This window comes from Hippoglossus stenolepis, chromosome 2 (genome assembly GCF_022539355.2).
Source record: "Hippoglossus stenolepis isolate QCI-W04-F060 chromosome 2, HSTE1.2, whole genome shotgun sequence".
NCBI classification, from domain to species: Eukaryota; Metazoa; Chordata; class Actinopteri; order Pleuronectiformes; family Pleuronectidae; genus Hippoglossus; species Hippoglossus stenolepis.
The window spans coordinates 7,432,421-7,449,095 of NC_061484.1; the positions used below are offsets into that span (position 1 = coordinate 7,432,421).

General features: G+C 42.9%; 2 protein-coding genes across 2 annotated transcripts; one reads left to right on the forward strand and one right to left on the reverse strand.

The window, feature by feature from the left end:
* Positions 1-715: 715 nt before the first annotated feature.
* Positions 716-5,642, reverse strand: prdx2 (peroxiredoxin 2). Its single transcript, XM_035146660.1, has 6 exons — positions 5,488-5,642; positions 4,523-4,640; positions 2,985-3,138; positions 1,840-1,962; positions 1,536-1,666; positions 716-1,094 (listed from the first exon to the last, which is right to left on the reverse strand). The coding sequence occupies exons 2-6, from the start codon at positions 4,623-4,625 to the stop codon at positions 1,012-1,014; spliced, it is 594 nt and encodes a 197-aa protein (XP_035002551.1). The 5' UTR covers positions 4,626-4,640; positions 5,488-5,642; the 3' UTR covers positions 716-1,011.
* A 2,510-nt stretch (positions 5,643-8,152) lies between these two features.
* LOC118101011 (protein Wiz-like) lies at positions 8,153-16,312 on the forward strand. Its single transcript, XM_035146611.2, has 9 exons — positions 8,153-8,239; positions 8,776-8,831; positions 9,746-10,234; positions 10,849-11,640; positions 11,734-12,072; positions 13,541-13,755; positions 13,868-14,054; positions 14,168-14,327; positions 15,328-16,312. The coding sequence occupies exons 2-9, from the start codon at positions 8,807-8,809 to the stop codon at positions 15,482-15,484; spliced, it is 2,364 nt and encodes a 787-aa protein (XP_035002502.1). The 5' UTR covers positions 8,153-8,239; positions 8,776-8,806; the 3' UTR covers positions 15,485-16,312.
* Positions 16,313-16,675: the final 363 nt, after the last annotated feature.

The window sequence follows — 16,675 nt, forward strand, 5'->3', positions numbered from 1 at the left end:
AGAAATAACTGCCAGCTAGTAGGATCCAGACAACAAAAGTGCCAAAAAACATGATTAAACTTAACATATCGGGATTACTTCAGAGTAGTGATATATTCCACTAAATAGTTTTCTCAGGTGTCATCCAATGTTTCTTCCTCAGAAGATAATGGTATTACACTATTAACAGTGGGATAAATATACATTGATCAAATCATTTAAGAACGTAGGACAAGATGGTGAATATTGGGCGTTTGAAGTTCTTCCGCACTAGTTACATGTTTTTAGTTGTCAGGGATCAACAGATGTTAAGGATGAATTGGTTGTGTATCTTAAGAGTCATCAGATGTTTCAGTCTTTCAATCACAAGACATCCTCTGAGGTACCCCTAGATACGACAGTCGTGTTCGTCTGTGTTAAATCATTTAACAATCCAATCTTTCCCAATGAGCTTCTCGGTGCCATTTGGCAACACCAGGTTGTTGTGCTGAGTCAGCCACCACAAGAACTCCAATATTAACCAAGACTTCTCAGCCTCATGACGTAGGCACAGCCTCTGCCACGCACAGGACCGACACCAAGTAGATTTCATAAATGTCTGCTCGCAAAAATATATTTTCCAATGTAGTCACCAATCTAGAAGTGATTCAGGAAGATCTATGGCACCATCTAGAGGTCACATTTGGAATGATCAGAATATATTGAGTGCCACAGATATATTTACGAGACAAAACAGTTGCATTTTTCCCCCAGTGCTTTAATAAAGATGTAACAGGAATTATTCATGACAAGGAAAATAATCTGAAAGTTTTCTGAAAAAGGAACAATACTATTATTTCAGTGCTTAAGACTATGTGGTCGCCCCAACAACTGTAAATACAAAGATAAGAGTTGCAACAAAGGTTTTTTCCCCCAACAAGTTCAGAAACTTTGCCGAGTTTAATAGATTAGACTGGACGCCATGAGATACTGCTTCACAGGGACACCTCATCTGAAGGCAAGTGCTACAAATCAGCAAGGACACTTTCACGTTTACTGCTTGGAGAAGAACTCTTTGCTCTTGTCGACATCAGGGATGATGGTGTCACTACCAGGTTTCCAGCCAGCAGGGCAAACTGAAGAGGGAGAAGGGACAAAGTGCAAAATAAGGCGTCAATGGCAAACAATAAAAGTTGCAAACCCCGAGGACAAAGTACATGTGTTAATACCCAGGAGGGTAAACTAACAACGCAAGCCCTCATGTACACAGAGTAACTTAATTCAGTTGTGCTTCTGGCTGTGTGTTTAGGTGCCACGGTGACTGAGCTTGGCAACACCCATAGACAGGACAATATAGGTAGAACCTTGCTGAGAAGACAAAGGGATGGACAAATTGTGACAAAACAAGGATTGTTTGGGTCCAAAATGCTGGTGCGACGTCTAACAGCCGAGAATTTAGTATAAAAAAATAAAACAATTTTAACTTAATACGTTTTCCCACTAAATATCAACATGCTAGATGTGAAATGTGCAGTGCAAGACATCTAAAGTTGAAAATATCAATTCATTTTCCTCACCCTCTCCGTGTTTGTCAGTGTGCTGGAAGGCCTGGACCAGGCGCAGAGTTTCGTCCACAGAGCGTCCCACAGGCAAGTCGTTGATGGTGATCTGCCTCAAGGTGCCCTTGTCGTCAATCACAAACAGACCCCTGAGAAGCACGAACTGAGGTTAAAATACTGCACAAAATTATAACATCTCCACACTTTCAGTGCTTACTTAGTCATTATAGTAATCATAGGGCAGAGGAAATACATGTTACCATGCCCACACTAGACAGAGACTACTGGGCTGTTGCGGTATTTAAATGACAAGTGGTCTGACCTATATGCGATGCCATCATCCTCCTTCAGCACACCGTAGTCTCTGGAGATTGACTTGGTGAGATCTGCTACAAGAGGAATCTTCATCTTACCCAGACCTCCCTGCTTCCTTGGAGTGTTGATCCTGTATGACAAATTAAAGTCCAATTAGAAAAGCAACAATCCATTGTAGGTAAATATGGTGCAGCAGCACTAACAGCACATACAAAACGCATGTGTACTTATAAAGTATTCTACTTAAAGTACAATCCAGAAAAAATCTAACCAAAGAACAGAACTCCTGCTGCTTAAATTGTATTTAGAATAAATGAAACCAATGAGTAAAGATGGTTCCTTCAAACCTTGACATATTAAGTCAAACAGACAGAGCGTGGCCCAAGTGAGTGAAATTTCCACAAACAATTTCAAATTAAATAAATCGAAACTCGAAAACAATACACTGCATTAAGATTTGTGAATGTTGTGCAGTTCCTGCCCCAAATGTCCTTACTCCTCTTTATTCCTTACATGAAGAGCAGTTTAATTCAGAACTTATCAAGACTACGCAGAGAAGCTGAGTGACAGGAGATAAACAATTAACTAGGATCCTGCTTCAGATCTGCCAACAATCTTCAGGGTTAACGGTGTATTGTGAAAACTGTCAACTATGGATGTCCTCCCGAGTCATTTGATAAGCTGATGATATCTACAAAGTACTGATCAAATACACCCCCCCATCCATATTAAAGATACTAGTGCACACTACCCCTAAAGGACACCTTCATAAAAAGTTGAAAATGCCAAAGCTAAAGTCAAGTTTTAACCACAGCTGGATTTACTGGAGTCCTTGTGCTATTTTCTTAGGTTGCAACAGCTTTCCCGGTGTCAGTGTTTAGAATATTTGTGTGCATTGTTTTGAGTTGGTGGAGACAGGATTTGGAGGAACGATACAAATGTTAAAATGTATCAAAACAAAAGTATTTAACAAGCAGTTCCAGTGCAATGAAATCACCTGCTGACACATGTCAGAGGGAATGTTATTATTTCCTAAGTGTTGGCTCAGGACCACTGAGGTAGTCATGTTCCCACAGCATACAATCTCACTAATCCCACTAATTACAGTTGAACTCAAGTCGAGATTTCCTTCCAGCTAGTGAGAATCCTCACCATGCCAAGTGACTGAAGTGAGAGTCTACGGAGCAGCCGATAACCTCGCAGCCGATATTGCGGAACTCTTCTGCCCTGTCGCTGAAAGCCACAATCTCAGTGGGGCACACAAAGGTGAAGTCCAAGGGGTAGAAGAAGAAGACAACATACTTCCCTAAAGAGCACCAGGGGCAAAAAAACAAGGAAAGTATTAAGTTTGATGCAACCACATAGGAGAAGGCTGAAAAATAAATGTTAATAATCTGAAACCAAGTGGGTCACAGTAGGTCTGAAATTCATATGGTTAAATTGAAGAGCTTTTACTCATCACAAATGATAAACAGGGTGTCTAATGCTAAAAACAGGTTAAGTTACAGACTTTAAGACCTTTTTAGTGCCACTTGATATTAAATTTAGGACTAAACTTGGTTAAGACCCCACCACCTTGATCCCCATTGTCCCATGTTTGAAAGATTTGACACAGAGTGGTTTGCTTCATTAGCACTTCCAGACCCTGGCACCATAGAACTAGTCATTTACAAGCCACTAACCATTAAACTTCCCCATTTTCATGACTAGAAAAGCATTAATTTAATGCATGAACCAGCGACAGACTTAACGCCACATGACGCATACCGGAACTAAGTGTGGAGACATATTTGCTGTGACTTTTGGTGGCAAGGTTCCCATATGATCTGAATTGAAAATCGTTTGCTATACATAAACAGATATAATCATACACACACATGCAGGGAATTCAGACCTTTCAAACTTGTTTCTTCTTCTATTATGTTGCAGCTCTGTGCTCATTTTAAGTGTATTATTTTCCTTCATCAACATACGTGGAGCAGTTCATCTGATAACCAGAAGGGCGGTGGTTCGATCCCTGACTCCTGCAGAAGTACCCGTGGACAAGATTTCTGATGCTAAAATTGTCCCAGACTGCTGTGCAGTCAGTGAATGGTGTGTGATAAATAAAATCAAATATAGTTGCACAGTGTGAAAGTGGCTTGTAGTGTAAAGTTCTTTCAATTTTTTCCTGATAAAGTTGGAAAAGCGCTCCATAAATACGGTCCCATGTTGCCCACTTCTCTCCAGTCTGCAGTGTGCGTCTGCTCGTCTCTGACACTCTTTACTAATAACACATTTATTTAGTAATTTATCAATGGTGTCAGATCGCGAATCTGAATCATTAGGGTCCGCTTCAACCCTCTTGTCCTGAATGTTGGTGTCTCATGTGGTGTGTGGCAGGTGAACTGCATGCACACAAAATGATGGACCCCCCCCAGGTGTTTATGGGACATGTGTGCCTCATAAAATCCAGAGCGAACCAAACAGACAGGTCCTAATAACTTCTGATTAGTGTCGACGTTAATTGTTAAAGTGCAAAGTAAGCGCAGGCCAACAGGAAAGTGGGGAAGAAGGAAACACCGGAGCACGGTAAAAGGCAACCAGGCCTAATGTGTGCGTCTGCCCCAATCCTGAAGCAGCGCCGGACAAATGGACAAATGTACCAAGGACCCCTACCACCGTCTCCGTACATTCATTAGAACACTTACCCTTGTAGTCTGACAGCTTGATGTCCTTGAACTGCCCATCCACTACGGCCGTGGCTTTAAAGTCTGGGGCAGGCTTCCCAATCGTGGCATTTCCAGAAGACATGGTGGTGACCAATGACTGAGGGTGAGACGGGACAAACATAAGTAACTCAGGACAAATTCATGCAGCTCAAAGGCCATTGTAAGATAAGTGCAGCAGCTGGGTGGAGCCTGGGGGGGCACCATCTGGGGCTGCGATAACAAAACCATCTACACGCTGCAGCCAAAGAGCAAACATGACGTTTGGACGTTTAGTGCCTGAGGTCGAAGCAGGGGCGGATTTCACGGATCCTGGAGTGCAGGGTTGAGCAGCTCGTGCAGTCACATGCAAGTCATGTTGAGCCGTGCAGGGAACAACAGCGCATTAGGAAGCTTACATAATCGCGATCAGGCGAACCAGTTAGGTTTATCGTGTTAAAGTTTGATATTCAAGCACCACTGATCCAACTAATCGAGTCCCTGAAGTTGCTGCAGCTCAGCGGTGCAGTGAATCAAGTGCACACTAAGAAATACCCTCATTTGTGTGTCATGGACATAGTGAGAGGCAGACAAAGGCTAACGCTGCTCTGTCGGTCTCAATGGTTTGAGTAAGCGACGCGCAGCAGACGCCGCTCGGTCACAGTTCCTCTGCAGCTCCAGGTCGCTACGCGGAGGAGGTCAGTGACCAGGAGTGTGTCTGTGAGCCTCAGACAACGGACTGAGCCAGAAACAGGCCCACACACTTTCACTACAGAGGAGCAACAGACCCGCAGCGCCCGGTTAGCTAGCGCACAGTTAGCTCACAGTTAGCTTCGGCCACCGGACCGGCTTGTTTCGAGCTCGGCTTTGTTCCCGCCTGAACAGCCGCTGCACCGGTCCGAGCCGTGCGGGTAAATAAGACACGTTCTCCGAGGGAGACGTGGCGCAAAGGTTCAGTTCACACTCACCTGCGTTTGAGTAAAGTCGTGGAGAAGTGTCGGCTCCGTGGAGGAGAGAGGAGAAGAGAGAGGAGGAGCGAGGAGGCGACAGCAAGAAGGAGGCAGGAGCGGAAGTCAAAATGACTCCCCTTCAAAGTAAGAGTTTGGGATTTGATTGTGCATCTGCCTCCCTCGGTCCGGGTGAACCACAGAAAATCTTATGAGACTTAAATGAATTCAAATATTCTGTTCATTAAATGATCTTACATCAAGCACAGAGTTATGTGCACTGAAATCCATACACAACAAACAGTGGTGTAAATAGATTTAGTCAAGTTCAGTATATATATTAAACATTTTTTATAATTCATTAATTTGCAAAGATTACAAATTCAAACAAAATTCATTGTTTTAAAGCCTCTAACTAAATAATGTTAAACATTTAACAACATTAGAAAATACAACATTAACGTGCAGAAAATGATATGACTGCCTATGAGAGTCACCGAATCACTAATCAAATGATGTGTATTTTCCATCCCTCCATACATCTTCTATGCTGTTTATCCTTTGAGGGGCATGGGGGTATGCGGGTAAGGAGGGGAAGGGGGTGTAATTTTATACACACGTATTGACTCCCGAGCCAACAGCAGTTAAATTGTGAAGCGCCATTTCACGTTTTGCTCCCACCTAAATCTTATTGAAAACTGACCTCTGCAAGAGAGAAATCTCAGAGGATGAAGATCTGAAGATTGATGAGTTAAATCAAAGCACAATTTCAAAGTACTTAAATTCAAATTTCTTCACTTTAAAGGTTCAGTGTGTATAATTTAGGGACATCTAGTGGTGAAGGTGCATGTTGCAGATGAATACCCCTCACCTCACCCTCCCCTTCACAACAAAGAAGAGAACCCCTGGTAGGTGTCAGTTTTCATAAAACCTCAAAAGGTCTTTAGTTTGTCCAGTGTGGGCTACTGTTAAAAAACATGGCGGCCTTCGTAGAGAGGACCGTCTCCAATGTACATATCAAGTATTTAAATATAAAGGGCACATTCTAGGGTAAAGAAAACAAAAATTTGTACAATTTAGATGTAACACACTTTCTGCCAAAAGATCCCTTTCACCTAAATCTTACACACTGAGCCTTTAAGTGACCGCTGACCTACTTTTCCGCTGCAGTGCCCAACACTAATGTGTTTTAAGGAAACTCCACTTGGTGGCAGTGAAGCTCTGTTATCTAACTATCCCTGGTTCTTGCTGGTAGACTCTCCATGGCTGGACCATCCTTTCATAAGGGTTAGTGAAAGCACAACTGTCATGAGTGCTGATCCCTTGTTTGCATCATGAAATCTCCCATATTAACGTCTTACAGCTCAAAGTTTAGACATTTGAACTCTTGATGGAAAAATTCGCCAGACCATCGGACTATGTTGAATTTCTCTGGATCCAGAGTTTGCAACTTTCGGAAGAAATGAAAGATTCAATTTATTCTGTCGCCTAAAACACAAACTGTACGGCCATTATTTAGATTGGTTTTGAAATGTGATAGATGATATTTCTTCGTGCACACTCCAGATTCAGTTTTGATAAACCAACAGTTTGTACTCTACCCTTCCAGTGGTTGTTGTTGCACGAAGGGGTGATCTTTGTTGATTTTGCTGGCCACCTTTCTTTAGTTCCCAGTGTCAGTGCACTTTCCCGACGCCCCCTCACAGACAAATACCTCCACATCGTAGTGAGAGGCCAGCAGCTCTCTCTCTCTGGACTGAGGAGGACAAGATGAGATAAACACAACATGAAGTCATTTGTGGTTACATAGCGCATGATCCAGTCAACAGTCCATCTAACAGCAAACACGTACAGTACATGTAGATTTATTTGAATCTCATCTCATTAACAAGGATTGCCTGAGGGCTTAACTGCACAACCACATTGTTAAGATACAGAAAGATGCTTTCAACGGTGACACGTTTACTTCCAACTGTCAGAGTAAAATACACTCTTTTAAAGCTATAACTTTACACCATACAGTTAGTTTGAAATATAAAAATGGAAGGATTAACAATCAGTACAATTAAGGAAAATAAGCACATTTATTTATAGTTTAAATTACCTGTCAAAAACTACTTTCGTTTTTGTTAAAAAAATATTTTTTATTCAAGCTGTTTTTAATAGTTAAACATGTTTTTTCATGTTGACGGTTGCACAGGCAACTCAGTTTACTTAACGATGGTTTACTTTTAAATAATACTAAGCAGTTGACTTTTGAGTGGAACAATAGTTATTAATCACTGAAAAATTAAATAGAAAAAGAGTAGTAATACTAATACTAATTGGACATTATACAGGAGATAAGTGTGGGGATATATAGCATAAAACATGCTTAGAGAGCATATCATGATTTCCCTCTGTGTTTTCTTAATTTATTTTACACGGATTTACTGTTTATATTTCTTGTGCTTTTATTTATTTTATCTCATATTAAAATCAATTTTATGTCGTCATGAAATTGAATGATATATCTTAAGTTGTATTAATTTGCCGGCTCGCGTGAAGCACTTTGTAATCACAACGTCTTCTTTGGAGAATATGAGTTGGCCTTTTTTCTGGAGAGTCACTAGAGGGCGCATGTGATCCCCTGACACTCCAATGCTGATAAATCTTCAGGGCTTTTATTATGAAAGACCAGCAGCCCCGGAAATGTGTCGACCGCTACTTCCGCTAAGCTAGTCCTTGTGTGAAGCTGATGTTATGTTTTGAGACAGTCTGATCAGGCTTTTAGGTAAATCTACTTTTACTTCACTAACTGATCATTGAAGTGTATTTTCTAGTCGACAGCGCAGTATTTGTACTTATTTTATATTTTTCATATGAACTGTAATTCGGGCTAGCATGAAGCTAACGTTAGCATGCTTCAGGAATAATACAAAGGGTGAAAGAGAGGTAGCTTAGTTAGCTGTCAAATGTTAAATTAAACCACTTTTTCTACAGTTTTACCATTAACTTACTGACCTTTAGTGGTTGTTAAAAACAAACCGTAGAATCGCGAATAAGAAGTTTAACAGTGAAAAGCTGCAGCCTACAGCTGTACAGAAATATACCAACGGATACTTAAAGTCACAGCAACTACGTTGTACTTCAATGTATCTATTTCTGCCTCAGACTGTGTTTGTAGAAGTCATTTTTACTTATATCTTTTATTTTGAAAAGCTTGACAACTGTAAACCCATAAGTCCCTGACAACAGCAGTAGCATTATTTCTTCTGTCATTTTTTAAGTGGACTGACTTCAGTGAATTCTTCATCTTATATCTCACAGGATCTGCAGGAAGTCAATCGTCTCACTTAACATGTCTGCGGCCACTGATGCACAAGGTAAGAGGTGGGCACTCATTCATGAGAACACCTCCGTCATTACATCTTAATTGTGGTAGTGTAGTTGATTGATTTCTTTTGAAATCAGTCCCCTTAAATTCAATCAAGCTGCACCGAGTGTCACACACTCATAGATATCAGTTCACTAAACGTACCTGATTTTTATTTTGTCATCAACATCGATGAATTATTACCTGGGAAAACAGTCAAACTTTTGAAAATACGCCCTGCTTTTATTTGTTAAAGAAGGAGAAATAAATTACAGGATCTGCCCCCTGCTTTGGATCCACACCAACATTTTAATGGGTTCTTCCCTGACCCTTTTCGCATCCTTCCACCAAGTTCCGAGGAAATCAAACAAACATACAAAACAACCAACAAACAAATGGACAGGGGTGAAAACATAACCTCCTTGGCGAGGGTAATTATTGGCCATTTCATACTGAGCTTGTCATTGTGCATTTCACTGGCTCAAGTATATTATTGATCAACGAGATCGATGATAGCTCCGCTGGATTGATAGGACAGACACTGACGTACATTCACTTATTGGGGCTTCATGTTACTTTACAGAAAACTGATCTGAACAAGCTCCATGCAGTGTGATACAGATGTGCTGCACATTTGAAGTTAAGATAGGATAAAATAAGATAATCCTGTATTAGTCCCACAATGAGGAAATTGGCTCTGTTGCTGCAGTGAAGCAGAAAGTAAAAGAAAACAGACACCAATATTAAATAAGTAAACATGCAATATAAACACAAGGAAATATAAAAATAGAATAAAATTATTATATACGGTGTAAACAGAATATATACAGTATGAGCAGAACATTCAGGAAAAAGAGACAACGGCTATTTCTTGACTAGAGATGCAATTTGTGGTGACAACCTGCCATCTGCACTTCCCCACAGCAAGCCCACAGCCAGTCATATGTAAAGTATGTGGAACATACTTTGAGACACGACGAGGACTGTCAAGCCACGCCCGCCTCCATCTGCGGCAGCTTGGCGTGACGACGTCAGAAAGCAGCGGAGCTCCCATCGAGCTCCTCTACCAGCTGATGCAGGAGAAAGGTGGCTCCTTACCCGAGTTCAAAGCAGACTCCTCCACTCCTGAGCCGAGCCCCCTCAAGAAAACCAGCCAGCAGGAGTCCAGGACTCCCTTAAAACTGGAAGACAAAGGTCCCTCTAACAATCCAGGGGTTAGAGTCGTGACATCTCCCCACAAGATGGATCATCAGGGATCTCCAGTTAGATCTAAAGAGTCAGCAGCCACTGTCCTGCCGTCATCTCCTTCTGCTCATAAGCTCTCTGAAGGCAGCAGCTCGTCAGCCACAGAGCACCAAACCCCAACCAAGCCATTGTGGGCACCGCTGGAGACTGATGCCCCTATTACCTTGGGTACGGCTGAATTCTGAATAATTGTCTTAAAGAAATGTTGTAAGTAGCGAGGTGAGTAGCTCTCTGTGGAAGACAACTTTAAATACCTAATTTAGTGTAAATACATGGCTGTAGATGTAACATTTCCATTTGAATCAAGTACATCTCAGACCCTCTTCAGACCTGGTATCAACATCCATCCTGAGTGATACAATCTCCAGTCGTCAACGCACTTAAATGTGTCCTGTGATCCGATCACTCAGAGCACATTCAGAAGTGGTCTGAGGTGCATGTGGCCACATTTTTTTTAGCTGTGTGAACACAATTTCATCTTGGGTCACATATGAGGGACCACCTACTCGACTGACGTCTCTGACCTGCTACAGTTTGAACATATTTTGAAGCTTCTCAGTGGCCATACATTGATTTTGTTTGTATGTCTGTGTATAGAGCAGGGAAGTGAGATCCGATCCCAAGTGGTCACATGAGTTGCATTCAGGACCCATTTTAATGCCCTGTGAACTTAAGGCTGTTTAATCGTGATCAGATCTGTCAGGATGGATGTAAATATCAGGTCCTCAGTACTCTCCTGCTGACATGGTACTTTTCTTCCTTCATTTTCTTCACTCTTGCAGCCTCTGACACCGCTGATGAAGTCTACGTCTGCCAGCTTTGTGGCTGTTGGTATGAGACACGTAAGGGCCTGTCCAGTCATGCTCGGGCCCATATACGTCAGATTGGAATCCCTGACAGCCAGATTAAGGGCAGCGCAATTGATTTTCTGCACCGGATTATGGAGGAGGAGGACCTGAAGCCAATCGGCACTGACCAGCAGGAGCCGCTCACCACAAACAGTGCCCCCGGGTCTTCCTCCAAACGTCCCTCTGAGCTGACCTCTCCCACTGCATCTCCCCCAGGCAAACGTCCCAAAACGTCAAAAGAGTGCACCTGTATTCTGTGCGGGGAGGAGTTTGAGAATCGTAAAGGCCTGGCCAGCCACGCTCGCTCTCACCTGCGTCAGTTCGGGATGACTGACCTGATGGGGAAAGGCTCTGCACTTGACACCATCCAGGAGCTGGTCAGCAGTGGCATGTTAGAAGCCGTGCACCCCCCCAAAACTAACAGTGCATCCAGCTCTTCATCAGTGCCATCGACATCCCCAGCCTGTCCTCTATCCCCAGCTCGGTCTCCAGCTCTGAGCCTGTCACAGCGCCCTGTAAAGAGCCTTCACTCTCCTCCACCTCTGGTTAATAAGGCCCCAAAGGCAAAGAAAGGCTTCCGGCTAGCAGTGGACCCCCTCCTCAGAAAGCTGAAGCCTGAGCCTGTTGAGATTGAGGTATCTGCTCCATCGGAGATACCCAACACTCTCAGCAGCTCTCCTCAGAAGTCGCCCCCGGCTCTTGTTGCTTCAAAGCCTTTGAGTGCAGGTAAAGCATTTTGATTCATGCTCCAACACACTTGTTTTTCCAACCGTTAGTTTGTATTTGTGCATTTACGTATCCTCTCTGTTTCGTCCACAGACGTCCAATCCCCACCTACAGTCCTTTGTGACTTCTGTGGCCAGCTGTTTGACACCCGCAAAGCCCTGTCCTGCCACGTCCGCGCCCATCTGCGGCAGCTCGGCCTCACCTGGTCGATCAGAACGTCGCCGATCGACCTCCTCAAAGAGGTCATGTTGCGTGGTGAAGAGGGCCTTAAAGGTTCTGCATCAGGCAAAGCCACGTGGACCCCTCAAGCCTCCAAAAAGCCCCCAGAGCGCCCCCTGTCGAAGGAACCAGCCTCCAACAACTGCACCTCACCTCTTGACTATTCCATGAAAGAGAAATCTCCGCCTGGCAAGAGTGTGGCCTCGTTCCCTGGTAAGACATGCAACACTGTAGAGCAATAGATTCATTCTTTGTGTCATATTCCACTGAACAAAGTGTCTTCTTGCATCGTGGTCAATTTGTGTTTAAGAAATAACGCATGTGTGAAATGACAAGTAGACCGGCATACACGGGCACTGAATCAATCCTAAGTACCCTGTCCTGGTACCATAAATACTCACTAGAGCGCCAAGAATGTGTTAGTGGATACCTCCTGCTGTAGTCTGTGTTACCGGTGTCCAGGCTTATACCTCCTGTAACTTGCCCACCAGCCACACCGTCGGCCTCACTTGTGTGTATCAGTGGTAGCACCCACGCTACTAATTATCTATATTCGGTCTGACACTGCAGTCGTGAAGTGAAGTATCTGCTCCACGCGGCAGCAGAGTCACCTTACAAGAGTAACAGTCTTATCACATGATGAGATGGGAGTTGACAGACAAGGATGATGAGGATTTGGTGTTAAAACATGATCACAACGTTGGATATTTTGCGCGTCCACCATCTCGACAACACACAGGTCAGTGTGTTTAGAAAGAGTGCGACTCGGGTCACATTTTTGTATGAACCTGATCTTTCCCAGTGGGTTCAGATGGTTCCCGACAGTTCCCAACAGGTGGGGTATGCTCACTCTAGTTTGAGAGCGAGAGAGACCAGTGCAGAGGGTTCTGCACTTTACAATGAAGAAACAGCACAAAGCCTCTTAAAGCCTTTTATGTTGTATTGAAAAGTGGACTGTCACAGTTGAGGTAATCAAACACTGCACACAACTTCAAGTGCAGCAGAGGAGTCCGAGGCTTCCCCCAGTAAAATCTAATGTTGCAGGTCTTGCTCAGTAAACGTTGCACAGACACTGAGCCAACACACATCTGTTCTTGTTAAATGTCCGGTATTAACGGTCACACCAGTGTTGTCAGATTTTTATTATACGATGTGAAAATGTCCATACGTGGCATCCCTGATGCTTGGTAAAATCTGTGCAGCAGTCTTAGGAAATTACTGAGCCTTAAAAAATTAATTTAACTCTGTTTTTGGCAGAGTGCAACAGATAGGAAAATGCAGTTGGAAAATAAGAAGTCAACACCAATCATCTCCTTTAATAACTCAGACTTGACTGTATAGGTTTTGCTTTTTTCCATATAATCTCACCCCATGAGACCCCAGAATGCAGAAAAACAGACTCTTGCCATTACTCAACTGTCTTTTCTAACTATCTGTTGCTGTTTCTACGTATTTGCACCAAAATGCAGATACACATTTCATGGCATTGTGTTACAGATGAAATCCCTGAAGGCAGTTGTGGATTAAGCCAGTTCATTAGAGGGGAGTGTACCATAAATGTCCATATTTATGTATTTCGAACATGGCAAAATGATTTGTGAAACTCACTAAATTGGTAATACATGACTAATACTCGTCTAAAAATACTCGTCCAAAAAGTGTCTCATCTTCTTTGTGTCAGACACATCCTGTGAGCTTTGTGGGTTTAATTTTGAAAACCGCAAGGCCCTGGCCAGTCACGCGCGGGCCCACCTCCGACAGCTGGGAATCATTGAATGGAAGGCAGACGGAGCAACTTCGCCAATCGAGCTCCTCAGTGAGTTGATCCGGAGAGACCCAGTCAAAGTGGCGGCAATAACCCGCCGCTACCGTTCAGGAGACCTGTACATCAAGAAGGTGAGCTGAGCTCTAAAATATGTTGTAGAATAAGTAGTTCCCAGTCAGACTTGGACACATCCACAGATGTATCTAATACATTCTCATTTACAACACATTCTTTTTCTTTCAGGTCCAGAAGCCTGCTGGTTCGCCCTCTCTGTCCACAGACTCTGACTCTGTGCCAGGCACCAGCTTGAAGCTTGAGCCCAGGGCGGGCAGAGAGAACCTGGGCGTCATGGCAGGCTCATCCAGACAAACGCAAGGCCACACACGGACACTTGCAGGCCACAGCAACCCTGGTGTGCGCTCACCAAGGGGTGAGAAAAGAAAGGCTCTGGAATCTGACTGGATACAGATATACTGTAGATAGTAAAAACATTCCTACTTTTTTTTTTTGACACCACTGTAATTCCTCTCTGTGAAATTGCAGGGGTCCATCCGCCCAAACACATAGCGGCCAGGGGGGGACAAAGTCGGGACAACAACTCCCAGCATCCACCACGGTCTGGCAGCATCCCTGCTATGCTGCCAAAGCCTCCGCTCACTCCACTGGTTAAGCTGGTTGGCAAAATCTACTCACTCAAGTGCAGGTCAGTCTATCAAGCTCAAAACGACATTGTCACTGTATTGTATTAACTGAATACAAGAAGTCCTTCACGATGGACAGGATGTCAAGACAAGTCCATCAGCACATGCAGTGAGATTGTCAGCAGCTTGATTTGTCAGCTACATTGGTCAACCTCTCAGACCTTTCATTTTAACTGTATATCGAGCTGAATTCGGTGTATAAAATGAATATTTCAAAAAAAGATGCTAAATGGATATTACAAAGTCAGACCATGGTTTTAAAAGCAGCGTTGGTTCTGAAACACATTTTATCTTATTTGTTGAAATCCTCTTTATGTTCTGATAGCATCAATAAATCTGGAGGGGGGGGAAGCTGGTCTCTGTGGCCCTCACAGGACGGTAATAAACATGGCAGGTCGCTGGCGTACCTGTATGTCACTTACTGACCGGCCTGCCTGCACATACCCTGAAGCAGAGACAATAGCCAGAAGTTAGCGAGCGAGTCACGTAGAAGTGGGTTTCTAGCAGTTGTCAGGCAGTGTGCGTTTATGTGTTTTGGGGACGACATCCCTCCCCTTCCATCCATCGGTTGCATATTTTTGAAGTATAGCCGGCTCTAACCTTTCCAGGATTACCAAACCTAGCTATGATCATGAAACATGATTTTAACAACCTTCAAGGTACTTAAGGGGTAAATAGAATGGCACTCAGTAGTGTGCATACCTCCACCAAGGGCCCTATCTCTAGATCTGTCCCTTTGTCTGGATCCAAAATTGAATGGGTTCTTTCTTGACCCATGTCCCATCCCTCCACCAATCATGACAATCCGTTCAGTAGTTTTTGTATAAGAATGGTGAAAATCCATCGGACAGAGGTAACAAAACTATGAGTCACAATTCACTTAAATAAATATAGCAATTATATAGATAAATAGTGAACACTAATCTTGCACCCTGTTGTTTAATGGCATTATTTGTTGAGCCTCAGTTTGGATGAAATCTGTCTGTCTGTCCTGCTGCTCAGGTTCTGTGAAGAGGTGTTCCACGGCCCTCTGTCTGTTCAGGAGCAGTGGATCACACACCTCCAGAAACACATCCTGTCGTTGGGCTACAAAGGCAAAGAGTCTCCTCCTGCCGCACCGGTGGCAGCTCCTGTACTCGTGGATCCAGTCGCTGTCTAGTCCATGAGATCTCTCTCGAATTAATATCACCCGTGGTCATCGTTTTAACCATGTCAGAGTGGAGGGGGAGTGCTTAATATGAGGTTCAATATCATCAGAAAAGTGTGAAATAGATGTTTCTGTCTTAACCTGGGGGTTGCAAACACGAGCCATATTAGAAAGCAGGGGGCTCTTAATCCACTCAGACAAAATCCAACAGATTTGGGTGTTTCTGGAAAAGGTAGTTCCTCATTTTGACCATCAGTGCTTTATTCCTCCTGCCCGTACATTCCTTCCATTTGTACCAATTCTAAATGTGTTCAATGGGATTAATGTCATAAATGAATAACGCAGCCCACATTAAGAGGACATTCCGAGCTTAAATTGAATTTTCAGTTTTTGTTTTTGTTCCCCTGAGTAGACTGGCACGGTCGCCATTTCACTGTGATGTCCGATTTCTCCTTTGAATCAAGCCTTGTTTTAAAAATGTACATTTTAAGTCTTTTACTTTTTAAATCCGCCGCAATTTAATTTATCCGTCAAACAGAAAACATTTAATACTGAAACATTGACACCAGAAAGTTACACAATGTGTGTTTAAGTGGTTCATCCTGGTCGACATAAAAAAACATAATGTAATGTCACCAACCATCTTGACCATAGACACTTTGTTTCTGTTCCCACATCATGTTCAGGTATAATTGCTGATCACAAACTATCGATTTCTTTTTACATTCCTTTTTTAACACCATTTTGTGGATTAAATTCTGTCTTGGATGTAAACGTATTGTGTACAAAACATGATCTTTATGTACAAATGAAGATAAATGGACATGAGCGTGCACAGTTTCCACTGTAAGACTCAATATTTGTCTTAGCCGTTTCTATTACCATCTCATTTGTGGAAGAACTTTCTGTGAAATTCAGCACACAGATTCTCGTGTCTGGGATCAAACACATTTATATTGCTATCTCTCATTTAAATACTTTTTTCCCTTTTCTGTGTATTTTTATAATTTGTAGGGCATTTTATACTTTTATTCGAGTCCCTAGTAGAAAGATTGCAATTGACATGCAGCACAGGTCCCACATGACGGTATGTTGAGAAATCACTTCCTGATAGATGGTTTTCTGTCGTTCCTGAAGAGTTGCTATGAATGATAAATAATTAATGGCTTAATTAATTAAAACTTAAAGTCTTTGATGAATTCA